The 27333-nt window shown below is 37.0% G+C and overlaps 2 protein-coding genes across 2 annotated transcripts; both read left to right on the plus strand.

The window, feature by feature from the left end:
* The first annotated feature begins 2415 nt into the window (after positions 1–2415).
* On the plus strand, positions 2416–11310 carry ptpn2a (protein tyrosine phosphatase non-receptor type 2a). Its single transcript, XM_087805932.1, has 9 exons — positions 2416–2615; positions 5586–5676; positions 5758–5858; positions 5926–6024; positions 7043–7180; positions 7802–8011; positions 8463–8624; positions 8705–8916; positions 9817–11310. Exons 1-9 carry the CDS (start codon positions 2559–2561, stop codon positions 10004–10006), a joined length of 1260 nt encoding a protein of 419 aa, XP_087662058.1. The 5' UTR covers positions 2416–2558; the 3' UTR covers positions 10007–11310.
* Positions 11311–13208: 1898 nt separating this feature from the next.
* On the plus strand, positions 13209–22648 carry cep76 (centrosomal protein 76). The gene is made up of 13 exons (XM_087806565.1): positions 13209–13352; positions 13851–14006; positions 14139–14223; positions 14302–14526; positions 14617–14802; positions 16749–16846; positions 16941–17069; positions 18053–18241; positions 19117–19283; positions 19685–19844; positions 19903–20076; positions 21920–22137; positions 22502–22648. The coding sequence occupies exons 1-13, from the start codon at positions 13296–13298 to the stop codon at positions 22638–22640; spliced, it is 1983 nt and encodes a 660-aa protein (XP_087662691.1). The 5' UTR covers positions 13209–13295; the 3' UTR covers positions 22641–22648.
* Positions 22649–27333: the final 4685 nt, after the last annotated feature.

Raw genomic sequence — 27333 nt, forward strand, 5'->3', positions numbered from 1 at the left:
TTTCAGTTGTGTTTTGATGGTTGAGGCCCACGACCTCTTCAACAATGACCAACAAACCTACATTTCAGTTTCATTAAATTCTATGAATTATCCACAAGTCTCCTCTTAATCTCTTTTTGCAGGATTTCACTTAGTTTTCCATCAAAATATATTGTGTAGAAATATTTCATTTGAGTGTTTTTCAAGCATTTAAATATTCTTTTTTAAATAACTTTTTAAATAACTTTTTTTTAAAGTGTTTTATTGAAAGGTTTACTTTGTATGTATTTATAAAAACATATTTTAAAATATGTTACCAACAGAGTACCAAGCTACTTGATCGAATAAACTGCAAGTTATGGTGGTGACATTATATCGACATTTTTATATCGTAATTTAAAAATTGAGTAATTTATTTTTTTAATAATTGGAATTTTAACTCTGTGTAAAAAAAATAATTTTCAAAATATTCAATTAATCAAAAAGATGACAATATTAATTCTACTTTTCAATAAATAAATTACATTAAAAACCTTACAATAAAATAAAAAAAATCCACATTCAATATTCTGACGTCACTGATATTCTTCCATAACTTAGATCCAATTGTTCCAGTGAGTGAATCGTGCATCCAATCAAATTAACAATTCCTTTTCAGCTTGTATCCTTCATCTGATTGGTCGATAACGAGAAGCTTTACGTTCAAATTCGGCGAGTGGAATACGTCACCAAACCGATCTGTACACAATAACATGTTTGAGGATTGTAGCGACCGACAATGGCTGATGTGTCCACGACATGTTTTAAATATGAGTGATGGAGACAAGCCGTGCATTGTGAGGAGACCATCGGACGACGACAATGGTGTTTGCTGTTCAGGCCTGAGCCGCAGAAAATGTCTTTCTAAAGGGAGTTTGAACTCTGATCAACTCTATGTCCCAGTCAATGAAGTTTCCTGTACAAAGAAATAAGGATAATTCTGTAATAAACATTCATTAACATTAGAGCATAGAGCATGGAAAACTGAAAACACTTACTTTTTGTTTACTAAGTACAACCCACTCTGCTGTGATTTATCGAGCATTGAGGTTTGTCACCGCGGGTCATCAATCCCTCGGAAGTCTCCACCTCCAAGGGACTCGTTGTATAAACAAAGTGGGGCGTGATTACAGCTGGCTGGAGGAGGTGCGAAGCCATTATTACGTCATAATGGACTCTCGTAACCTCTCGTTCACCCAGATTTCACAGCAACTTTATGAAGTAATAAGTTGAAAACATGGTCATGATGAGGAACTTACTGCATCTTGGAGAGGAAGAGACTTTAACATTTGAAACTTGTGATTCAGGAGAGTTCACAGTAGTTGCACTTTATTACAGTATACAACGACTGGAACTATGAAGCTACTAAAAATACCACAGTTGCGTCTACTACTGTAGGTGTTACCACAGCATATACATTGATTATTGAGTACAACATGGAGACTGTTACTCATATGCCTTTGTAAACTTTTACTTCTAATAGTACTCCAGCTGTTACTGCTATGACTTCTCCTCTAAAGTATATATTTTAACTGTGTATTGTTTTTGATTGTTAAAGCGCTTTGTGACCCTGGACTAGAAAGATCTTTACTAATAACTGTTACTTACTTACTTACTTACACCTGTGAGTAAAACAATTCCATTTAAATCTCTTTGTATTTACATATCTTGGAAGAAAAATATTTTCTTCCGGGGTTCCTCAAGGCTCTTTTTTTGGGCCACGAAATCTCCTACCATAAGAATACCTGCAGGATATGTAAAGCTACATTTGCTTTGTCACAATATGACTGGCATCCTTCTTAGCCCCACGGATTAAAGTCATCATCTTTGGTCAACAAAAAAATCCTTAATCTAGTTGCTTTGGAACGATCTTCCTCTCTCTTTGAGCTTGATGGATCTACTGACTCCTTCAAGAAACATCTTAAGACCTTCTATTTGTTCAGGCTTTTCCTTGATTTTCTGGAACTCCTGTTGTGTTATCAGTTTTATCTTGATCTTTAAAGTATATACTTTATTGAATATTGTTTTGATTGTTTAAGCGCTTTGTGACCCTGGTCTGGAAAAGCGCTATAAAAATAAAAATTACTTACTTACTTACTTACTTACTACTACTTTTTGGACAACATGTGCTTCTGTGATGAAGCCCAGTTACAACGATTGGGTCGATTAAATGTTTTGTTAAGAAGAAGAATGATTAAAAAAAAAAAAACTGTTTATATTTTTTAAATGATATAACTTTTTTAAGTCTAGTGATTTGTTTTTTTACTTTTATTTATTTAAAAAAATAATTTAAACTTTATAGGAGGGTTTAGCGAGAATCTGGCAACCCGGCGGCCATGCGTGTCCCCGCGCAGACGAGGACGAGCAACATGCTTCCTAGGGAACCCTGCGGTCACACACACATACACACCGTGCGTGCGTGTGTGTGTGTGCGTGCTGGCGTGCGAGTAATGGATACAGACAGAAGGGACTGACAGGGCGAATCTGCTTCCAACACTCAGCGAGGGATCTTGTGCGTCTCAGGGCTTTCGTCGCTCAACATGGAGCAGGAGTTCGAGTCCATCGATCGAAGCGGGAAATGGCAGAACGTGTACAACGTAAGTTTGACTCGCGGCCTGAACATGTTTCTATGGCGATCGTTTTGCTAACTTCTCTTAGCCTCGCTTAGTTCTCGCTCCGTTCTTCAACCCGGCGTTTTTCTTTTTCTCACTTTTTCGGATTCCGAACCAGCAACCGACGGTGCTGGCGGTCGTTAAAAAAACTCCTCCCGGGGGAACGGGGTCGAGATCTCCGGGGGTCGCTTCCGTAGCGACGCGGTGCTAATGCTAATGCTAATGCTAGCTGCACTAGTTTCTCAGAACTCGTCGGGACTTCCGAGTAGAGGCGCGTGTGTGGAGGCGTGAAACTCACACCCCGAATTCTGTCCTGCGTGCTCGCTTATGTCACCCACTCCCCTCATATCCACGGTTATTTATTATTATTGTTTAACCCGATGATAGTTCGCTTTCCAAATAAAAAAAAAATCTATATATACTGAACCAGTTTAGTGACTGTAAGCTCCGGATTAGTGCAGGTCAAGTTATTACTTGCCAACACATCTGTTATGATCTCTTCCTCGGATCTAATATCGAGTTATACAAACTAACCCTATAATATAAATAAGTCTCCAATTCTAGGTGATTTATGTGACTCTAATCCAGTTTATAAAGATTAAATAATTTCCATGAAACCAGTATTATCAGTAAACACAACATGATTTATTTTTTTTGTGGTGTCACGAGTTAATTGATATATAAGTATATTTTCCTGTGATAAATATTCAGAAAGTTGATCTAAATGATCTAATTTCTCATTCTAAGTCAATAGGTATAATTTTTCTAGTATTTTACATGTGACCTTTTTGTTAAACTTGCTTAATATTTACACTATTTTTGAATTTGTCAGGAAATCTGACATGTATAGCAAAAGTAAATCATGGGTGAGCAAATAAAATTCTACAAGGGCCACATTAAATTCTGTGAATGTTGTTAGGGGCCGTCAAGCAAAAATAAAGACGAGAAAATCCCTTAAAAAGAACGTTCGTCATTAGGCCGTGACATTTTTTAAGCACAATAAGCTGCAAATTTTATTCTTGTATATATGATTTTTTTTTTCAAAACATTCTAACTTAAAAAAAAATATTTTGAGTGATTAATATATACTCAAAAATTACACACAAAAAGGAGGGGAAAACTAAATAAGTGTTATGTGAAAATGTAAATTGATAATAAATACAAAATACAATGTTTAATGCATTAGAACCATTTATACATGAAAATACTTTGACATTACTAGGGCCGCATACATGCAGTCAAAGGGCGCATGTGGCCCCCCGTTTGCACAGGTCTGACGTAAATAGTCAAATTTGGAAGCGTTTATGACTATCTATGAAGAACACAAAGGGAGGAAAACTTAAAAAAAAAAGAAAAAGTACAAAAATACTTGCTTTGTTTTGTTTCTTGGTCATTGCATTGGAATTGTACGAAAAGGATAGTCATGTGTGCTCATGTGAGTGTGTCTATGTCTAGAGGCTGTCTTTTGATTGTGTTCTTTTTTCTCATTATTTTGTGTTTGTTTGTTTTGTGTGTGTTATATATACAACCGAGGTAATTGATAATAAACGTACTGTGAAAAAGTTATCGGTAAGCAAAAAAATGTTCAGAGACGCGTTTAATAAAACGGGCCTACCACAGCAGTTATTTTTCTTGTCCTGTAGTATGTATAGTATTAAGATTTTAAGGAATCCACAAGTTCCACAAGATGCTTATAAAGGCCTAAAAAAAACATTACATTCATTAATATAAAAAAACCCGGCTTCTATTGACGTTTAAATGTCAATTAAATCTAAGTTTGTCTCCAAAAAGGGAACACACAAGTAAGATTTGATGTTGGTTTCAAATCCCCAAATATCTGGTAACATTAATTCATATATTTTGTGACGATAATTGACAGATTGATGCATGCATTACGCATATGGACAGTGGAACTAACTCTCGGAATGGTTTGCCTCCCATTGTTCTACTTTAATGCGGTTCATGTAGCAACTTTAGCAAAAGACATTTGCTCGAGGCAATGTCTGGAATCATGTGGTTTTGACTGGCTAGTATGTTTTGCAATATTCCTGGATCAGCAAAAGTGTTTAACTTGAAAGAAAAGAAGAGTCTATTGCTCGGAACAAATGTAGTCGTATAAGGTATAGAAGTTTTACTTCAATTAAAAACAAACCATCAAGGTGTACTTTACAAAACTTGTGGCGATGGCATGAGGTATTTTCGTATGGTAGACCTACGATTAGGGGAGTAGGGAAAACATTGATACACCGATTTATCGCAGTGTTTCTTTTAACGATAATGTATCGATATTCAACAGCACTTTATCGATTTAAAAAAAAAAAAAAAAAAAGAAAGAAAAAAAGTATGGCTCATCAAATGAATGCAGTTACGACTTCGTCAAGAGTCATGTGGTCTGTAAATTCTGCAACATTAGAGTCAAGTACTTGAGGCAAGACAATACTACAGATGTATATAGTTGTTGCTACAGTATCGCAATGTATTGTATCGTTGCCCCTGTATCGTGATTTGCAGTATAAAATGTCCAATACACACCTAGTATACCTATGATTCCGTTTAAAAGCGTCTGCAATTGTTTTCCAAATATCACACTTAATCTTAAATGGTTGTTTATTTTTGCCTATTTCGATCGCTGAATCCGGGTTCAAAGGTTTTTGCTGCTACTGAAGACAATCTGGACGTGTAGACAATGGTAGCCAGGCAAGGGTTATTGACGAACCCTGACAAGACTTTAAATGAATACAAGTAAATCATGTCTTGGGTACAGCCCCTCTTATTCTATAGATGGCTAACGTGTCAAGGAAAACGATGTGAAGGTGGATGGCACTAATAACATTCTTCTTGGATCTTGGCAAAGTGCACAGTTCCTTTTGAAAGTGCCTCCATGTACAGGCTTACTTAATATGGAATGTGCTAAAACTTGTATCCATACTTCATAATCTCTCTTCCTTCCCGAAGGAAATCCGAAACCAAGCCGGCGAATATCCTTACAAAATAGCAAAGCTTCCGGCGAATCGGAATTTGAACCGCTACAGAGACGTCAGTCCATGTGAGTGAAATGCACAAATTGTCGCTGCCGAAAGAATCCCGTCCTTCTTGCTGCTCATACAACCTTTTCTTCGCTGCTCAGACGATCACAGTCGGGTAAAACTTGAAAACTCTGAAAACGACTACATCAATGCCAGCTTGGTCGTCATGGAAGAAGCCCAAAGAGCCTACATACTTTCTCAGGTTTGTACCGTGGCGGAAATATTCATGTCGTCATGTACACATTAAGTTTATCTTTCGCTTGTTCCAGGGGCCTTTAAGAAATACTTGTGGTCACTTCTGGCTGATGATTTGGGAGCAGTGTACCAAAGCTGTGATAATGCTAAACCGAGTCATTGAAAAGGGATCTGTAAGTATTAACTGCATCTTATTTTGTTTTTCTCCCAAAAAATGTATTGTGTCTATCTATAAGGATTCCATTGAAATTTGATACTGATCGATCTATAATTTTCCACTGAGTTGTAAGTGTGTAATTACAAACACATGCAGAAACTATGAGATAATCTTCTAATAAAGAAACGATTGTTGCGTAATCAGAAACTTAATGCTCCTTGATATATGAATGACTGGTTTCCCTGAATGAACCATATCTTGTTATTATGAGCCAACATTCTAGTGTATTTAATTCGCATTTTATAAGTCCATTGATCGTGTAAACAACATTTTTACCTGCAAATAATGCAATAAAAACTTATCGTCAAACTGACTGGACCTTCACCCATGAAAATCAACTTAAATCTAAATAATTACATTGTGATTGACAACTATATACAGGTATATTCTCAAGCTGCAAGAAAGCTTTAATTTGATATATTACTAGAGCAATTCTTCTTCCTAGATCCTGAATTTAAGTTGTGTAAAGTATGTAAATAGTTGAATGAAATTGAAACGGTTCCCATTGAAAGTGAACGCGCGTGCGCGTGCGTGTGTGTGTGTGTCACAACCAGGTACCGACCCGGTGCATGTCGAGCAAACCCCAGTCATTGGATCCTTTTGTCAGCAAACCACTTAAGTCACGGCCAGGAAATGGAAGCGGCATCTAATGATTTTCTAAATCTCATTTGACACAGTTTTAGCACCGAGCATTGCTCTTGAGATGTAACTCTGCGGCTCCGTACAATTCTTTAGCTGCGAATGTGTTTGAAAAATCACATTAAAACTGATGGACTCTCCTTTTTCACAACCATTCATACACACATGACAAAGGTCTCTTAGACGGTTATAGTCTTGGCTTACTGTAGAATGAATTTGGTAAATGAGAATTACTCATGCAAATTAAAAAAAAGAAAAGAAAACCCCTAATCAATACTTCCTGGTAATCCTATTAAAAATCTGTTTCTGAGTGTTTCCATTCCAATCTTTTCTAGGAAAAGTGTGCACAATACTGGCCAACAAGCGAAGAACTCCAGATGTCTTTCACAGATACAGGGTTTGACGTGCGGCTCCTCTCGGAAGAGGACCAATCCTATTACACTATCAGGTTGCTGGAACTGCAAAACAAAAAGGTAAGCCTGGGAGGAAAATTGCCTGACCAGTAACCTTTGAGGGATTAAAAGAATGTTGCGTAACAGATTTAGTGAAACTGGTTGTGCATCATGATTTTAGGTTAGGAGGGTTAGGACAGGACAGGAAATGAGAAATTGTTTTTTGAACATGGTATACTAGTGCATTGGTGGGTGTGTGACTTTTGCAAACCAAACAAGAACTACAATATATATGTTCCAATACAAATACTACACTACCCTTAGTATGTGTTTATAATGTTGGCTTTGAACAATCGGCAGAAATAATTGCTGTTCTTCTTCTGCTCCTTTTAAATCTCGAAAAACAAAATCTAGTTTGATCAACTCATAAAGTTCGATTACTGTTAAAAATGTAATATTATAGTTGGAAATTATAATTGTTTAGGTATGATGCACACAAAATATATATTATTCTATAAAAATTACACATACTTTGAGCCTATAAGCAATGTAAAGGAAAACATGAGTAACATAACTATTTAATAATGTTATTTTACATTTATTTTATACCTCAAAACATTGGTCAATGTTGCACCTTTTATATCAGGATGTGATTCAACCCATGTCACACCTCAGTGACTCACCAAACATTCTGTTCTGTAGACCGGGGAGTCGAGAGAAATATACCACTTTCATTACACCACGTGGCCTGATTTCGGAGTCCCAGAGTCTCCTGCCTCTTTCCTGAATTTCCTCTTCAAAGTCCGTGAGTCCGGCTCACTGGACACCCATCACGGCCCCTGCGTGGTCCACTGCAGCGCTGGGATCGGACGCTCGGGAACCTTTGCCTTGGTGGACACCTGCTTGCTCCTGGTGAGGAAACGTCTCATTTCACTGTAATCAATACAAAAGTCATCGCTTGGGAAAATAAATGATCAAAGCGTTCTAAAATGTTTTAGTTCTAAACACCGGAACTTGCTTAAACATCCTGGTTTTGCATAAATAGTTCCTCTTTTCTATGACTTCCTGCCTTTGTTGAAAGTTGTTTTCATTTTCTATGGAAATAAAAAATGCATTTGCTGTTTAAAAGCAGGTACAATTGTAACAATTATGTTTTAGACCTTTCAACACTAGTTTTCATTAGTTAGGAAAAATGTAATATTTTAGAAAAAGGTGAGAATGAACAAAAGCAGAACTACTAATATTAAACTATTATTATTCGTTGACAAATCAGTGAGAAGAGTAAAGCAGTGATTCTTCACGTTTTATCGCATGTGACATTTGCAAACCTTCACGAAGGTTCAAGCAGAATACTTGATTGCAGATGGATTGCAGAAAGAATCCCACGTCAGTCGACATTCAAAAGGTGTTACTGGACATGAGAGAATACCGCATGGGCTTGATCCAGACTCCTGACCAGTTGCGCTTCTCCTACATGGCTGTGATCGAGGGGGCCCGCTCGACTCTGGGCTCCAGTCTAGAACAGGTAGTTTCTTTAGACCTGACGGTCACTCTTTATTTTCGAATGGAGATTGTGGAAAATAAAACATCTTATTGTCCCGACAGCTCAACCAGCATAAGCTGATGCCCAGGGATGACCTGGAGCCGTGTCTGCCTCCTTCTCCTCCTACACCTCCTCCAAGGCCAAACCTCAATAACAGCCGCCCCAATGGTCAGCCAGGATCTACTCCAGAACCACAGCAGCTGACTGAGGACCAGCGGCCAACAGAGGAGGAGGCTCCGAGCTCGGTACACAATGAGACAGACTCTTCTGGGACGTAAGTATCGGTGAACCTTCTGCTCTTGCTTTGTTTTAAAATGGAAACTGAATTGAATTAATAGAGCATATCATAAACGTCTGAGGTGATGGATGACTCAATTTGCAAAAGAAACAATTAAATAATGTCCATTACAATTGGCTTATATAATGCATAAAGATTTATAATGACGTGTATAAAAAGGGGTCTCGATCCCTTTTAAGGAGAAAAAAAGGGAATGACATAAATGAATTAAAATTCAAATATTTCTCCAGACGAAAGCATTATTTCACCAGACTCTTGATATTTTGCGTGCATGCGTGTGCTGTTTACAAAAGTAATTGAGTAAAGGTTGAGTGTCTTTCTAGACCAGAGTCAGAAAGCTCTTTAACAATAAACAACAATTCACAGTTAAAATATATACTTTAAAAGATCAAGACACATCAGACAAACACAGGAGTCTCAGAAAAGCGGGTAAAAGCACAAATAAAAATGTCTTAAGATGTTTCTTGAAGGAGTCAGTAGATCATCAAACACAGAGATCGTTCCAAAGCTTAGGAGCAACAGTCTGGAAGGATTTCTCTCCTCTGGTCCTGAAGCGTGTTCAGGAACCATCAGTAGATTCTGATCCACAGACCTCAGAGCCCGAGCTGGGGTGTAAGTCTGGATCAGATCACTGATGGAAGTAAGAACCAGAATTTTAAAGTTGATCCTGAAAGAAACCGGCAGCCAGTGAAGAGTTTTAAGCATCGGGGAAATGTGAGTTCTTCTACTAGAGCGGGTCAGAATTCTCACTGCAAAACATACTGCAACGAAGTGAATGATTTTATAAAACTAATAGATAACTTTATTGATCCCTCTGGAGAGCTCAATTTCTTTGTGGTAAATTCTAACCACATGCTTTTTTAATCATGATTTCAGTGTCAGGAAGCGATATCGGGAGGAGCGCATCGCTAACACCTCGCAGAAGGTCCTGCAGATGAAACAGAGACTGTCGGACTCGGAGAAGAAACGGGAGAACTGGCAGTACTGGAGGCCGATCCTGCTCAACGTCGGTGCCGGCGTTGCCGTGGCCGCCGGGATGCTGGTGCTGTGGATGTACTCAAACTGACTTTGACCTTTTGCACCAGTACCTGTGATTAGGTACCTTTTTTCCCAGTAGATTCAGATGGTAATATTTGCATAACTGAGGGTATTTATTTCTCGAAGAAAAAGCCGTGTGAGCGCTAGATCAACAGGAGCGTGTGTATATTTTTTCATGCAAGATCTTAACACTTGCAACATCTCAGGATCTCGGTGCCAGCATGATGATTTTTTTCTTTCCTTCTCATCACTGATATTGAACTGTGTCATAGTCGTACACTATGAACCGTGCAGTACAAAGATAATATTGACAATTTTATTTTTCCATTTGTAACGATCAGATATTTGTTGATCACTCGTGGATATGTTTCCAATTCGCCCGACAGCTGCCCTACCCTGTAGTTTATTGTTTTGTTCTTTTTTTTCTTTCTTTTTTTTTTTAATCTTAAAAGGCTCTTGCATGTGTTTTTTCGTTTCCTCCTGAGCAGCCACTTGCTCTTCCTTTAAAGCAGGGCATCCCAAAATGGACAGATATCTATTTTTATGCGACTGGATTTAAGAGCTGCCTTGATGATGTTTTCTGCTAGAATGTTGATCCTTTTTTTTTGTTTTTCAATGATACATGAGGTATTGTTCTCCAAGTTCCAGTCGTCCCTCGGATAATGTCCTTCAGCTCATGGATATTCACCCACTGGATGGGTTCATTGTGTGTGTGTGTGTGTGTTGTCAGGTAGGGCCCACTGTGAGGAAACCAAAGCAAACATCCTTGTAATAATTAGAATGTATCTTCTATTGCTACTGCAGTTTTCTTCTGTATTCCACGCATGCACTTCACATGATTTGACTAAATCTTTGTCGGCGCAGCGTCGGGACAGTTGTAGCGAAAACCGGAAATATTCAGCGATGGCAAACTATTATTTTTTTTCCTATTTGATTGCTGTTGGTTTTTTAACGTGCCTTGAACTAAGTTAGATCGAGAGGTTGGCGAGTGTGAGATATAATGGATCGTGTTCACTTCCTCTTTTCATAACAAAACCTTAGCGGTTTGTCGTATTTACTTTGCTGCAGTAGACTAATAATGGAACCTTTAAAAAAGCAAAAACAAAAAAAAAACATCGATTGTATCATTCAAACTCATTTTCCTCACTTACCACCTAAACCAGGAACGTTGATCTGTGACATTCCATAAATTCACATTTCCTTAATCCAGTCGGCTCATTTTTCTACTCTTCCATGGTTTGTGGCAATGCTACAAAAATGGGTTTAGGGAAATGCATAGTGAAACATAATAAACTTCATGAGTAATAAATGATTCCACCCTTTTATAAATGACATTTTCTGTGGTGATTCTTTTATCTGCCATTATTGAATTATCATTGCTACAATTTATGATCAATGTCTCCCCTTTTAAAAAGTGGTTTAACTCTAGGCCTAATCGATTAACGCAGACTCAGCCCTCTGCCCGTGGATTCCAGGAATTGATTCAATATTTCAAAAGCCAGCTTTCTTCTTATTGACTGTGCTGGTTTGATCATCTCGATACAATTACTGCTCCAGACGAGGCTGGAATATTTTGCTGCGGCAGTGTGGGACAATTGAGTTGTATAATCCCTGACTATTGAAGAAGGTTCATGAAACTCGGGGAATTTAGAATGAGGAGCATCTTTTCTCTTTTACCGATCATTCTTTAGCGACTGACATTTCGCCCCAGGTCGCAAAACATCATGGACAACATGGATACTTTGGATCTGCCCGAGATGTTCCAGAGAGAATAGTAGAGACCCTGTCTGATGTCTGATTAAAGAAAATTGCCAAAAATTCAGTCAAAATCAGTACACTATGAAAATTATTTTTCTTTTGCTGTTCAGGGTATTTTCTCTGGCAATACAGTTCCCATGTTTTAGGCGGGTGTGAAAAAAGACTTCAAAATTATGTAAATTTGATCAATGGAACTGGCCATCGATTGCCATAAATGGCAATCACGGACAACCATCTTTTGTCTGGAAAAGTCTTGCTAGAAGTTCATGAAAGAGTTGAGGCTAAGAATCAAAACCATCGGAGAAGAAAAGCCAAGTCACTCAAATATGCACGACAACATAGAAAGTGAATAGTGAAAGCAGCATGTACTCTTAACTGAGGAGTCAAAATTGAATAGCAGTGTCTGCAGACACCACTGAGGAAAGGTTCCTTGAATGTTTGGGGCTTTATTTCTCCAAATGGAGTTGGATATGAGGTCAATAATGATGTTGTTCTCAATGCTGTGACACTTATCCATCATGCAATGACATCAGGCGGATGTTGTAATTGGCCTCAAATTTAATTTGAAACGGGACAGATGTGAAAACAAATGTGTTTGAGGTATTACTTGTGTGGCCTCGGGTCACCTTGACCCAGACACACAACAAGGGTTAAAAACTGCATAGAATTGATTTGGTTCCTCATTTGTTTATACACAACCTCTTGTTCGTTGATCAAAATAAATGATAAACACACTTTGAAAGCATACAATATTTATTTTTTAACACCTGCTTTTAACTTTTGGACACTACTGTATATGAAAAAAACTGTGTCAGAAGCACCAACAGCTAACATGCTATATCACAGGTGAGTCAACAAGTGAACGCAAAACTTTAAATCATACTTGAAACAACCATTTTAAAGGGCAGTCAAGTTTCAAGTATTTCACCTTTTCTATATGATATTATAATGTGACGAGAAAAAGAAATATCATTATAATGAGTGTCTTTGTACTGCTTAAGATTAGATATAACTGGTTTGTTACAGATCCATCAAAAACATAATTTTCTTCTAATAGGAAAATGTATTCAAATGTGCGTTTTATGAAAAATGTCGGGATCTTGAAATAATATTGACAATTCTGAATCAAAAAATATAAAAAGAAAGCGTGAAAATTGCACGTTTATTATCTTCAAGAGGTGAAGCGACGAAAACACTACAAAAGGGTCCTTCGCAAGAGTTAGATCCCGGAGTTGACCAATATAATGCCTGACTATAATGGCGTAATTTATATTGTGTAAGTGAAAAACAGCAATTTGAGGAAAAGACTAAACGCCCTTTTTAAGATAGATGAAAGAGCTTAGTTTTAAACAGGTAAGATCCTTTTAAAAGCCCATAAATTATAACGTGAAATTACTCAGGCGTATGGTCGCTGCATTCCCGCTTCTATTTCCGCCACAGTTTGAAGAGTCAGAGAGAAGGCTGGTGTTCCCTCAGCAGGTCAAATAAAAACATTATTTAACTTTTTAAATAACCTTTTTGACATTTACCTGAATCTTAAGTTCAGAATCCATGTCTCCATGACTATGGAGAGAACGTCTGAGCTGAAGCAATTGATTCACAGCCACATGCTAAAGGTAAACAAACATGTCGTTTATTCAATAAAGTAACGGTTATGTATATATATATATATATATATATATATATATATAATTAGTCCTGTCCCCTTGACATAATAATACGGTTTAACTTTTGCACTATTGTCCCTGAATTAGTTTTTAATAAAAATGACAAATACTTATTTTCTCTCCTTTCATTCTTTCTTCACAACTTTCACCAGTTTTACTATAAAAATAGTGACACTATTCTTACTATTCTTTTTGTCATCCCCAGTGTAGTGTTGTCTACTGTGTTTGTGTTTCTTTAACACGTTTACTGTAATACATTCAAGTTCAATTCAATTTGAATTGGATTTGCCTCAAATTAAGAGCCGAGTTTTATTTCCAAACATTACTTTTAATCTACTTTTATTATGAAAACCTGCCTCTCTAAAGTGCATATATTCTTGGTTTTTAACTGATTCCATTGAGAAGCATCATTTGATTTAGGTTTATTTATTTATTTTTTCGTATCAGATGGATATAAAAGAGAAGATCCAAGAGGTGCTCGCCGAGACGGTTAGGAATGGAAATACGTATACATATGGACCTCTGTCTGAGGCGGATATTGCTCAAGCCCTGCAGGGCCGAGGCATCATCAATGATGTGATCGGGGACATTCGTTTGCATCAGGTACCAAAATGTATTATCATTTTTTATTGGGATTTGTCTTTTTAAAGAGGACAACCAAAATAATTAAAGTAAGATTGATGTCTGCATGTTTTAAATGTTCTTTTTTAAATTTGTGTGACTTGTATCTGCAAGACAGTGGCTACAGATCCAGCACCTGAACTCGGTCTAAGGCTGACCACTCAGTCCACAGAAAGAAGAGATCATAGTTTCAAACGGAGTGAGTCACACGTTTTTTAAGTGGTCATAAATGTAGAAAGTATACTTGAATTAAATGTTTTGTGTCACATCTTTTTAGGCAATACGAATCCATCGAGACGGCAGATGTATCTGCAGGTGCTCGGTGGTAAAGCTTTCCTTGAGCACCTGCAAGAGCCAGAACCTTTACCTGGCCAGGTGCACTCCACATTTACACTTTACATGCACTTCAGAAATCAGAGGTTTCGTTCAAAGCCGGTTCCATGTGCTTGTGAACCAGATCTGAACGAAGGCTTTCTCTTAGAGGTTCACAAAGATTGCCACGGTACGGTTCTCCGTCATTTCAGATTTTGTTTAATTTTCCCAAACTTTTATTACTTGATTATTTAGCATGGTGTTGTTTTCTGGGTCGCAGGAGAAGGCACTAAGATGGCAGACGCAACAACCATGTTGTCCATGTGTGATCCAGTCCAGTTTGTGCTTATCAAGACTGACACTTCCAGCGAGACCACTCTGGTCTCATCGTACTTCCTCGACTGGAGAAGAGTTCTCTGTGCTCCAAATGGGAAGACCTGCTTCGCCGTGGAGCTTTTGGGAGTTGGTAATTTACTGTTTTTATTTTCATTATTCAATTCTGACACTTTGTTTTTAACAGCTATTTTTTGGTAAAGTATTCCAATTTTAATATCGTTATCATGTTTATTAATAGATGGATAGATCGATAAACATTATTGATCCCTCTGAAGGTAAATTATTTTTACAGCAAACAGTTACACAGGCGATAAACTCATAAAACAAGAACAAAGTGCAATAAAAATAAAGTGCAAGATGACACAATCTAGAGATAAAGAACATAGATCAAAGAAAAATAAGAAATACAAAGATTAACATGGAATATAATCATCATTTATTTTACTTCTGCCCCCAAACTCAGAATTAAACAATCTAATAGCACAAGGAATGAATGAGTCCCTGAGTCTATTAGTGTTGGATCATGGGAGGAGCATACGTACACCCCATCTGCATCTCAAATGTCCACATACTAGCTTTTTGAGGTAGAACTATTACAAACCTGCATTTCTTCCTCCACAAAATTCATGAACAGAAATTTGTCGACTGTCCGACATCTATCTTAAATCTGTGCAGAATCTAAAGTACTTGAGATTAATGCACCTTATGATAGCTATTGGTTGGTCATATAAGCGTACACAATCCCAGTTTTCTCTTCTTTGGCAGTGTGCAAAAATAAGTTGCTGCTTTTCCAGCGAGTTTTTACATCCAGTAATTATGCTACAACCTTTGATATTGCTATCATGCTTATATAATGTCGACGAGCTATTCGACCAATGAGGTACAACTTTTTAGAAAAGTGCACCTTCATAGTCTAAAAATGTATTTACAAAATTAATAAACAGAAATACCTTTAAATCTCTGACTCATGAAATGAATGACCAATAGCTATGACGGCTTCTTTCCTGTCTATTAGTCACACGTTACTCACAGTTCTTTGTTCCGTAACCATTGTTTGAAGCAGTGACGTGCGGTGAGGTTCATGTTTGGTTGGCACTGATTCCTTTAGTGTCATAGTCACAAGTATATAAACCCAAAAAGGAAACTTATTCACATGGCTATTGGTTATTTCATATCTCATCGGCATTCTTTTCACACACATGCACTTGGGTTTCGATTTTTAAAAGATGATTTAAATGATGTATAAGACTGATGTCCTCACCTCCAGTTATAGCATAAACCTGTCATCTTTGACATTGACATGAGAGTCAAAGCTGAAATATTATATTTTAATAATCAATTTATTTAAAGATATGAATTCAAAATCTTTAACCATATTAAAAAATCGGAGACCTTTTAATTGGGTGAACATCTAAAAATAGACCCGCCTTTTGTTGCTTCTGATTGGTTAATATTGCGTGGTGACTCCCGTGATTGGCTAGATTTATACAAAAAGGACCGACGCCTATTATCATGAAAAGATAAATATTGAGTATTAAATGGGTCAATATAAGCGTGAGAAAAAACAAATAATATTTTATGTAAGGACAAAAGTAGTTTTTAATATTATATTGTAGTTTTCTTAGTCTTATCTCTTTTTTTTATACGGTTGAAATTAAAACGGTTTCTTAATTTTACTTTGTTGTAAAACCTTATTTCCTTTAGTTTTCAAAGTCTCTCCGCCACAATGGAGATGTGGTTTGATGAGGCTCATTAGCATATGCCTCAAGCTTTGCCTTTTCACTGTGGTTGTATTTCCGCTCAGCAAAACTAAATAAGACCTTTACAAACATTAAACTTTAATGGTTAAAGACATCAGTAAGACAGACATCGAGGAAAATGTATGTATCTGTGAGCATTATATTGGCGACATTCAGAGATGCAGCCACCGCTGTGCGTCAATTGCATATATGTAGACAGTTTGTGATGGATTACACATTGAAAACTGCCTCCCCTGACCGCACGTCCCTGGTTTAAAGAAAAAATGATTTCTTGAATGAAGTGACATATGAGACAAATGATATATTGTGTTTCAAGGAAGTGAATCCAAACTCCCAGTTGGGATTCTTACCATCAGCCTGGAGCTTTACCCTCCTCTCACTGAAACATTGAACGCCGACATAGTGAGCACACAGGTACCTACTCTCTCCTTCTTTGACCTTTGCTTCTTTTTTTATTTATTTATTAATGAATTTTTAATGATTTTTCTCATTTGCAAATATGTCCCAGCAATCACTGGAAAGACAGAGAGCAGCAGAAAAGGAGAGGCTCTTCCTTGTCTATGCCAAGCAATGGTGGAGGGAGTTCCTGGAGATCCGCTCGTCGAACCAGTCTAAGATGGTGAAAATCTTCGCACAGGTTGGATAAAATCTTGTATTCAGAAAACCCCACCAAATGTCATAAGAAGTTCAATGACTATTAAACAATAGTCTGAGATAAGGTGAAAAGTCAGATGAATAGTCAAGAGGTTTGTCAGTAGAGACGGAAGGATGATGGGATAATGTTGAAGTCTAGAAGTCTCATTCATGAGGCACAAGTAAATCCCAAAAGTATTTGATAAACCCCTAAAATGATAGCAGCTTCTATCTAAATATCTTTGGGTACAGTGGCATTCAGAAAAACAAAACTTTTATTTCTTCTGTTAGTTCCAGGTGCCATAATCATGCTAACTATCCCTCACTGACGAATTTGACTGGTCCTGATCGATGACGATCTTGTCATGGACGATGACTCAACTGTTTCCGGAGCCAATATTCGATATCAAACTACACCACGGTCCGCTAATCTTGCCTCTGTAGAAGAGAGATTTTGTCGCAGATGAAACATAAAGGATTTGACAAATAATCCAAATAAGGACGAGTGATCTCACAGTCCAAAATATCACCTGCTGACGACAACATTGTTCACATGGTTGAGGAAACATCTCTGTCAGGAAATGTACCTTACAATTGTTAACATATTTTATTCTATTATTAGCCTATATTCTTATTTTTGGTTATTATTAAATAAACACTGATCATGCGGAGAGAATGTTTAATCTAGTCAGTCGATGTACGTCGATAATTCACAATCATGAATCTGGATCTGCATTTCGAAAGATCTTCATAAGTTAAGAAGCAATCTTAAGAGCGCTCAAAGGAAGATCGTAGCACTTAAGAGCTTTTTAACAGACCTGTCAAACCCAGCTATCGACTGGTAGTGTGGCCATTTCTATCTCGTGGTTTTACTTCTGCGTCACAAGCATTTATCATAAATTGTTCCTGTGTACCTTGTTTATGTCTCTTTAAATATATTTGGTTGACTAATGTCTCTTCTTGTTGCTGATGTGTTTCTCACTGTAGGATGAGAATGGTGTGAACAGGCCCGTGTGTTCTTACGTACACGTCCTGCGGGCCGGCCGGTTGCTAGAAGGTCCGCGACAGGCTGCTCGCTTCGTCAGCCTTCTGGCCCACGAGAAAGCTCCGGTGGTCGGCGGAGGAGAAAAGATGGAGCAGTGGTGCACCCTTATGGCGTTTCTATGCCGGGGGAAGGTGAGTGGAAACACCTGCAAAATAAATCTGTTTAATCTCTAAGATAAATAATATAAAAACCCTTATGTTGTTATGCGTTTATGCAGTGACTGTAAAGAAAAGTATGCTTTGAATATTCTTTTTAGAAGACAGTTTCTTGACTTATTTAGTGTCAATGTTTGTGAATTCCCAATAATTCTCTTGTCTAAGACTATTCTCACTCACTGGTGATGCAGGAGTAGTTCCAAGTGTCGTTAAAATGTTCCTTCACCGTGACAGACACGTCCCAACACTGAGATGTTCCTGTCATATATAAGATATACCTATCACATTCCAGGGAAAAGGGACTACATCACTGAAGTTCAAGTGCTTTTTAAAACATCCATCATTTCTGATTTGCTTGCTTTCCTCAGATCAAGTCCCTGGATGGATATTTCTCCTTTTATGAGAAAAATTGTTGCAGTTTTTTACCATTATACATTTCTGGAACTCCTGTGTTGTTCTCAGTATTATCTTGATCTTTAAAGTATATACTTTTTTGAGTATTGTTTTGATTGTTTAAGCGCTTTGTGACCCTGGTCTGGAAAAGCGCTATATAAATAAAAATAACTTACTTACTTACCTTTTTGTCTGCTGAAAGCAAAACACCTGCTTTGGAATTGTTCGAATCAATCGGTGAACAAATTTAACATAAAAAAAACAACAACAAACAAACAAGAATTAAAAAGTGATGTTCAATAATATTTCTTGCAGTTAATGCTTGCTTTTAAATACTACTAACCATTAATGACAATATACATTCGGGTCCAAATTGTTTTCTTCAGTTTATTTCCATGTATATCACTTATTTATTTTTTCGTTTAATAAATAAAAAAAGTGTTGTCTGTCGTCATCAGGGTGACTGTGAGGACCACGCCACGCTGCTGTGCAGTCTCCTGCTGGGCTTCGGCCTGGACGCATACGTGTGTGTTGGAACCAAAGCCAAGGGAACGCCTCACACCTGGGTCATGACCATAGGAACCGATGGGAGCATCACTTTTTGGGAAAGTCTCACCGCACACAGGTTAGCTTTCCTTTTCTGACCTGGAACTTGTTATCATAGTTGCAGTTTCTTATTGCACAAAAGTTTTATAACACATTTTTAACGCATGGTTTTGTTATTTTTCTTTTTCTTCTTCTTCTTAATAATCATTAATACAAATTATCTGTATTAAGTATCTGTATCGAGCTGAACGTTTTAGTATTATGATGAAACAATGAAGCTTCATGAATGAAAAAGTTCTCATTGTCTGAGCTTAGTCGGTGCTGTTGGCTTAAAAAAGCCAACTCCACTCCTTGGATTTATGCTTTGGCCCAAAATAGGGCTCTTCAAAACCAACTCAAATTGACACTTGAATATTAAGTTCTTCAATCAAGGTCAGTTGAAACAAGATCAATGTAATACTTAAACATGTGTTTTGTCAGATACCTGCATCAGCACATCGTTCCTGATGCACCACCTTCGGCTCCTCAACCCAAACCTTCGTCTCCGTACCGCACCGTGGGCTGTGTCTTCAACCATCAGACCTTCCTGGCAAACTGTCAGCCGACGGATGCCGTGGAGCTCTGTGTCTTCGACCTGCAGGTAGAACATCCGATCAGCACCGGCCCTTTGTGTCGTATTAACCTTCTGAACTCTTCAGAACCAGTCACGGTGGAAAGCGATGAGTGACGAGGCTCTGAAGTCTGTGTGTACCCCCGGGTTCGCGACCCCTCTGCCCCCACTGCCCCCTCTCTGCTCCTCGACACTGGATGCTGCTGCTGCGAGTAACCAGCTGGAGCTGGAGATACGATACTATGTCTCTGAGCACAGGAAGGTAAGACACTTTATTTTTCTCTCTAACATAGAAATACATTGTTTTAAATAAGCAATGTTTTTCAAAAGCACTGTATAAATAAAAAACTCCAAACATTTGCTTTCAAATAATATTTTTTACCAGAGTTATTTTATATTTTACATTTCAATGAAATGTCTTTCAAATAAAATTGTTCACTTTTTTAAAATTTAAAGTTAAAATGAAAATATTCACATTTTGTTATTTTTTTGTGGCAATTCAACTTCTGGCCACTAAATGACATCAGTCACTACATTCTCCAAAGCTGAACGATGAAATCCTACAAGATCGCAGCGATGACTGAGGACTAGAGGATACAGTCGACTCCAGCAGCTTTTAAAGCTGATGTTTGGACATATTTGAAAACAAATGAAAGCAGTTACGACTTCATCAAGTGTCATGTGATCTCTTAAATTCTGCAACACCAGAGTCAAGTACTGGACAATACTATACATATATACTTGTTACTACACTATCCCAACACCAGAGTGAAGTACTCGACAATACTACACATATATACTTGTTACTACACTATCACAACACCAGAGTCAAGTACTCAACAGTACTACACATATATACTTGTTACTACACTATCACAACACCAGAGTCAAATACTGGACAATACTACACATATATTCTTGTTACTACACTATCACAACACCAGAGTCAAGTACTCGACAATACTACACATATATCCTTGTTACTACACTAGCACAACACCAGAGTCAAGTACTCGACAATACTACACATATATACTTGTTACTACACTATCACAACACCAGAGTCAAGTACTCGACAATACTACACATATATACTTGTTACTACACTATCACAACACCAGAGTCAAATACTGGACAATACTACACATATATTCTTGTTACTACACTATCACAACACCAGAGTCAAGTACTCGACAATACTACACATATATCCTTGTTACTTCACTATCACAACACCAGAGTCAAGTACTGGACAATACTACACATATATCCTTGTTACTACACTATCACAACACCAGAGTCAAGTACTGGACAATACTACACATATATCCTTGTTACTACACTATCACAACACCAGAGTCAAGTACTGGACAATACTACACATATATCCTTGTTACTACACTATCACAACACCAGAGTCAAGTACTGGACAATACTACACATATATCCTTGTTACTACACTATCACAACACCAGAGTCAAGTACTCGACAATACTACACATATATCCTTGTTACTTCACTATCACAACACCAGAGTCAAGTACTGGACAATACTACACATATATCCTTGTTACTACACTATCACAACACCAGAGTCAAGTACTGGACAATACTACACATATATCCTTGTTACTACAGTATCACAACACCAGAGTCAAGTACTGGACAATACTACACATATATCCTTGTTACTTCACTATCACAACACCAGAGTCAAGTACTCGACAATACTACACATATATCCTTGTTACTACACTATCACAACACCAGAGTCAAGTACTCAACAATACTACAAATATATACTTGTTACTACACTATCACGATATATCGTGTTGGCGATATATCACCAGTTTCTTGCCAATAAACAACCCTAGACACACTCACACACACACACACACTACTCACACACACACTACTCACAAAACCAGAAAAGTGCTCAACTTGTATGATTTTATAAGTCGTAGGAAGTTCCTAAACCAAACATGCGAGTGAATTTAAAGAATAACTTACAATAAGAATACTAAAGCCTTAACGATCTGTCAGTACTCGCTCTAAAAATGTATCTTAGAATAAACATATTCAATACTGGTACTTTGAATCGTCAGGACTTGGGTCTGGCAACCGTCTGGGACGACCATCTCTCGTACCTGCTGTCCTCGGCCTTGTCAGCGTACGAGCTGGAGCGCTGCACCGGGGTCTCCTGCGGGAACGAGGAGTTCCAGGACGCCGTCAGGAGGGCGGTGCCCGACGGACACACCTTCAAAGGCTTCCCCATCCACTTTTTGCACCGCAACGCCCGTCGCGCCTTCGCCACCTGCCTCAAGTGAGTTCATGATAAAATGATAAGACAAATTGAAGTGTTATCTTGATCTTTTAACTATATATTTGATTGAGAGTTGTTTTGATTGTTTAAGCGCTTTGTGACCCTGGTCTGGAAAAGCGCTTTATAAATATAAATTACTTACTTACTTACTTGTATTTTTTAAAAAAACTTGAGCTATAAAGGAAAACTAATGAAAAAACAAAAATTCATGTTTTCTTGAAATTAAAGTCTAAATGAACCACATTTACTTAAACCCTTTCCTGATCAACATGTAAAACTGTATTTCTCTGCTTTGAACAGTGAGTGAGGATCAAGGAATTTCCTGTTTTGTGAGTAATTCATTGTTGTATTTCTTTATCTGTAGGTCTTCCATTTGTGACGAAATAGTGTGTTGTCGTGGAGACCATGTGCGACTGGCGATCCGCGCGTGTGTGTACACCTACCCCGAGGACGCCTGTGCAGTGTGGTTGATGTTTGCCTGTAAATACCGCTTTGTTTCCTGACCTTCAGAAGAACCAACGTTACATTATAGCTGTTTTGATATTTAAATTCTCTATTGATGTGCAAATAAAAAACTGAATTTTGAATTTTTTTTTGGAAATCTGTCTTTTTCTTCAGTTAATGCTATGAGAGAACAGAAGTTGTCCCACATAATACTTTTTAGAAATAATTCAGTAATACATGGTAACAAGTTTTGTTTATTTTACTCTCTGTAGATAGACTTGTTATGTATATTTTTACTAATGATAATTAACTTAAACGTGTTCCTGACCATGTCATAGGAATATAGTTTGTCAACAATGGCAACGCACACCTCAGTTGCACTTTTGCTACACAACCCACTTTGTGTAGAGGTCTGTCATTGTCATGATGTAATTGTGCCCTCCAGCAGTCTCAGAGAGAGGGACGTCTAGGTCCAAGTCAACAACAATTTCCTTTAATGTAAAAAAACAACAACAACAGGATTTTCTTTTCTTTATTTTTGCGTTGAAGTTGAAAAAGTGAGCCAATCATCTAAGACGCCATCTTGGTCTAGGAAATGATGAAAGATTGTCTTTTATACAATTTATGTTATTCAAGTACTCAACAATACTACACATATATACCTGTTACTAAACTATCACAACACCAGAGTCAAGTACTCGACAATACTACACATATATCCTTGTTACTACAGTATCACAACACCAGAGTCAAGTACTGGACAATACTACACATATATACTTGTTACTAAACTATCACAACACCAGAGTTAAGTACTCAACAATACTACACATATATACTTGTTACTAGACTATCACAACACCAGAGTCAAGTACTCGACAATACTACACATATATACTTGTAACTACACTATCACAACACCAGAGTCAAGTACTGGACAATACTACACATATATACTTGTTACTACACTATCACAACACCAGAGTCAAGTACTCAACAATACTACACATATATTCTTGTTACTTCACTATCACAACACCAGAGTCAAGTACTGGACAATACTACACATATATACTTGTTACTACACTATCACAACACCAGAGTCAAGTACTCAACAATACTACACAAATATCCTTGTTACTTCACTATCACAACACCAGAGTCAAGTACTGGACAATACTACACATATATACTTGTTACTTCACTATCACAACACCAGAGTCAAGTACTGGACAATACTACACATATATACTTGTTACTACACTATCACAACACCAGAGTCAAGTACTCAACAATACTACACATATATTCTTGTTACTACACTATCACAACACCAGAGTCAAGTACTGGACAATACTACACATATATACTTGTTACTACACTATCACAACACCAGAGTCAAGTACTCAACAATACTACACAAATATACTTGTTACTACACTATCACAACACCAGAGTCAAGTACTGGACAATACTACACATATATACTTGATACTTCACTATCACAACACAAGAGTCAAGTACTCGACAATACTACACATAGATTCTTGTTACTACACTATCACAACACCAGAGTCAAGTACTGGACAATACTACACATATATACTTGATACTACACTATCACAACACCAGAGTCAAGTACTCAACAATACTACACATATATACTTGTTACTACACTATCACAACACCAGAGTCAAGTACTGGACAATACTACACATATATACTTGTTACTACACTATCTCAACACCAGAGTCAAGTACTCAACCATACTACACATATATACTTGTTACTACACTAGCACAACACCAGAGTCAAGTACTCAACAATACTACACATATATACTTGTTACTACACTATCACAACACCAGAGTCAAGTACTCAACAATACTACACATATATACTTGTTACTACACTATCACAACACCAGAGTCAAGTACTCGACAATACTACACATATATACTTGTTACTTCACTATCACAACACCAGAGTCAAGTACTCAACAATACTACACATATATACTTGTTACTTCACTATCACAACACCAGAGTCAAGTACTCAACAATTTATGTTATAGGGAAGCAACTGTAACCACAAATAAATATTATTTATATTATTATTTATTTATTATTTATTTAAAACGCTAATTTCGTTATTTCTCATCAAGTCTGTAGAATTTTAATACCTTAATAAAAAAGTTTTGAACAGAACATGCATAGATCCTGATCCCATTTTTTACAACAATGAACTTTCTAAATATATAAATTCGACACAAAAGTTATTTTACCATAACACGCAGTGTAAACTAGCTTTATATTTGCAGAAGAAAAAGATACAGTGTTTCATCATCCGCAGCAGTAACGTTATGAAGAAGAAGCCCGCAAAAATTCTCAAGATGAAAGCAATCGATCTTAGATCTGAAACTCCACCAAAACAATTGCACCCAGAACCAATAAACAACCGCTATAAAAACGAAATATAAGTAATAATGGTTACATACCATGCAAGCGTGTTCAACGTATAGTCTTGTTTAAAAGTATTTATTATGATTTATTTATTCGATATTCATATATTTTCTTCTATATCAATAACTCTTAAATTGTAGCCATATCAGAGTGTTGTCAACCATTGATTCAACACTAGATGGCGCTACAAGACTCTCTAAAGAACGACCTCAGATCCGGGCCTCGCCTCTGCAGGCCTCACACCTTTGCAACCATTTCTTAAACGAACGAGCTGATGGTCTTTTCAGGGTAACAGGAAGATAATGCAAGTTGAATAATAAAAGATGAACATAAAAGTCTGACATTGTTTGGCATCTGATAATAATCACAAAAAATTAAATTAAATTAAACTAAATGTAATTATCAGAGCTTTTTTTAAATAGAAATATATCCTGGTTTTCATTCTATTACCATTAGAGTTTTGGGGTTTTTAATGTTTTTTGGAAGTGTGATGCCACTCTTTTAGTTTGCTCATATAAATATTGCATCAAAACACTGTAATAATTATGTTAGTGTTACATTTGTTTCTATATATTTTGCTCTTTATTTGTGCAATGCTTTTGACAGATGGATGCACCATATATAATGCACAACTATCATGTTAAAATGTTTCTTAAAAATACATTCTGTCTGCACTGCTGTGTAAGAAAGAAAAAAAAACCTAAAACGATACACATTTTAATATTAAAAGTCTGTTAAAATGTAAGAAACCAACCGGAAATGCCATTACATTAGCTTTAAAAACGTTACAATTACTAACATGCATTTAAAACACAGTTGGAATCCTGATCTGTATTTGTTAGGGACGCAGTCCTTAAATCATTTGTAATAAATGAAAGGATATCAAGGATTTTTTGTCATTCCATTGACTAGGAAGGAAGCAATATTTGTCACTGAGGGCCAAATAACAAAATTACTATTTAAATCCTTCAGTATTTGCCAAAAAAATACTTGAAGGCTTAAACATTGGGAAGCTTTTAACATTTTATTTATTAATGTAATAAATTAAATGCCAATAATATATATACAGAGTCAAATCACATTTGACAACTGAGCAAGTTTAAACACTGAAAAAGATTGATGTATTTTTTTCCATTATTATAGTGACAGCAGGAAAATAAATATTAAAATACATTAAAATGTTTTCGCCAATTTTGTGTAAAAAAAAAACCCATTTGTGTTCAAAATAATTCACAAACATTGTCAATGTCATGAATACATATTTTCTGTGTTTTTAAAATCTAGCCTAAAATTATACACATTTATTTTTACTGTAGGTAGACTCAATAGTGTCATGTGCGTTCATAAAAATTTATTATAAGTTGATTAAATGATGTCCCTTTTTTTGGAGACACCCTGTCTTTAAAAGGTTAGACTCTTTGCTTTTATTTCCTTCAGTGTTCGCATCAACTTTAAATTGAGATTTTAACAGACTTAATGCTAAATGTATGTGCGAGTGCGAGGGTCTGGTGGAGGGTCTGTGCCGGGCCAGTTCTGGTTGAAACAAACAGGGCGTCTAATTAAAGACCGACTGAGTGTGAAATTGTAAAACAGGCCAGCTAAAGCTGTCTAGGTTGACTGACTCGTTGTGTTGTTGAAACAAACTTCTCCTCTCTTTTCCCGAATCGCTCCGTTAATTGACGAGCGGAGAGTTTGTTTTTGTTTCCCGAGGAGCGCCGCTTTATTTTCGAGTCGCGGCTCGCTTTGGATTTTTTTTACCGCGAGGACCGTCGTCGACGTGTCGGTCGGAACTTCGATAAGGCCAATTAATTCCTTCATTTTCCAGGAGCTCATTGTCTGATCTGCATTACGAGAAGAGTTGTAGAAAGAGAGGATCAGGAGGGGAAGCTGCGAGAATACAGAGTTCATTGGTTATTCTTAGCTTTTCCATTTGAGTCCATCAACACATGAGTGTCTGATGCATCATACTCTTATAACCAGGAGCGTTCAGGTGGAACTGACTAATAAATATTAAAGTACAATTCAAATTGTACTCATTCATGTCGACCAAGAGTTGGGATTATTTTCAGAGTAATCGGTTTCTTTTGAGAGTTATAGACGAAAATGTTTGCAACTGGAGCTCAGTTGTCTTACTTAAGTTTGTTTGTAGGAGAATCTCCAGCTTCAAATTGTCCTCATTGAAACACAGCTAAAAACAAGCTTAAAATAAGGACTTATTTAATTTTTTTCGGAACAATTCCTCATGTCGAGGCTTCAACACAAGAGGGACGTTACAGTCGAGCAGCATTTC

This window comes from Callionymus lyra, chromosome 13, assembly GCF_982586985.1.
Source record: "Callionymus lyra chromosome 13, fCalLyr1.hap1.1, whole genome shotgun sequence".
In the NCBI taxonomy this organism is placed as follows: Eukaryota; Metazoa; Chordata; class Actinopteri; order Syngnathiformes; family Callionymidae; genus Callionymus; species Callionymus lyra.

Coding starts and splice junctions, on each gene's coding strand:
- cep76 (XM_087806565.1), top strand. CDS start 13,296: ATGACTATGGAGAGAACGTCTGAGCTGAAGCAATTGATTCACAGCCAC. Junction 13,353..13,850: donor TTCACAGCCACATGCTAAAG/GTAAACAAACAT, acceptor TTTTCGTATCAG/ATGGATATAAAAGAGAAGAT. Junction 17,070..18,052: donor TGGTGAAAATCTTCGCACAG/GTTGGATAAAAT, acceptor TTCTCACTGTAG/GATGAGAATGGTGTGAACAG.
- ptpn2a (XM_087805932.1), top strand. CDS start 2,559: ATGGAGCAGGAGTTCGAGTCCATCGATCGAAGCGGGAAATGGCAGAAC. Junction 5,859..5,925: donor GAGCCTACATACTTTCTCAG/GTTTGTACCGTG, acceptor CGCTTGTTCCAG/GGGCCTTTAAGAAATACTTG. Junction 8,625..8,704: donor TGGGCTCCAGTCTAGAACAG/GTAGTTTCTTTA, acceptor TTGTCCCGACAG/CTCAACCAGCATAAGCTGAT.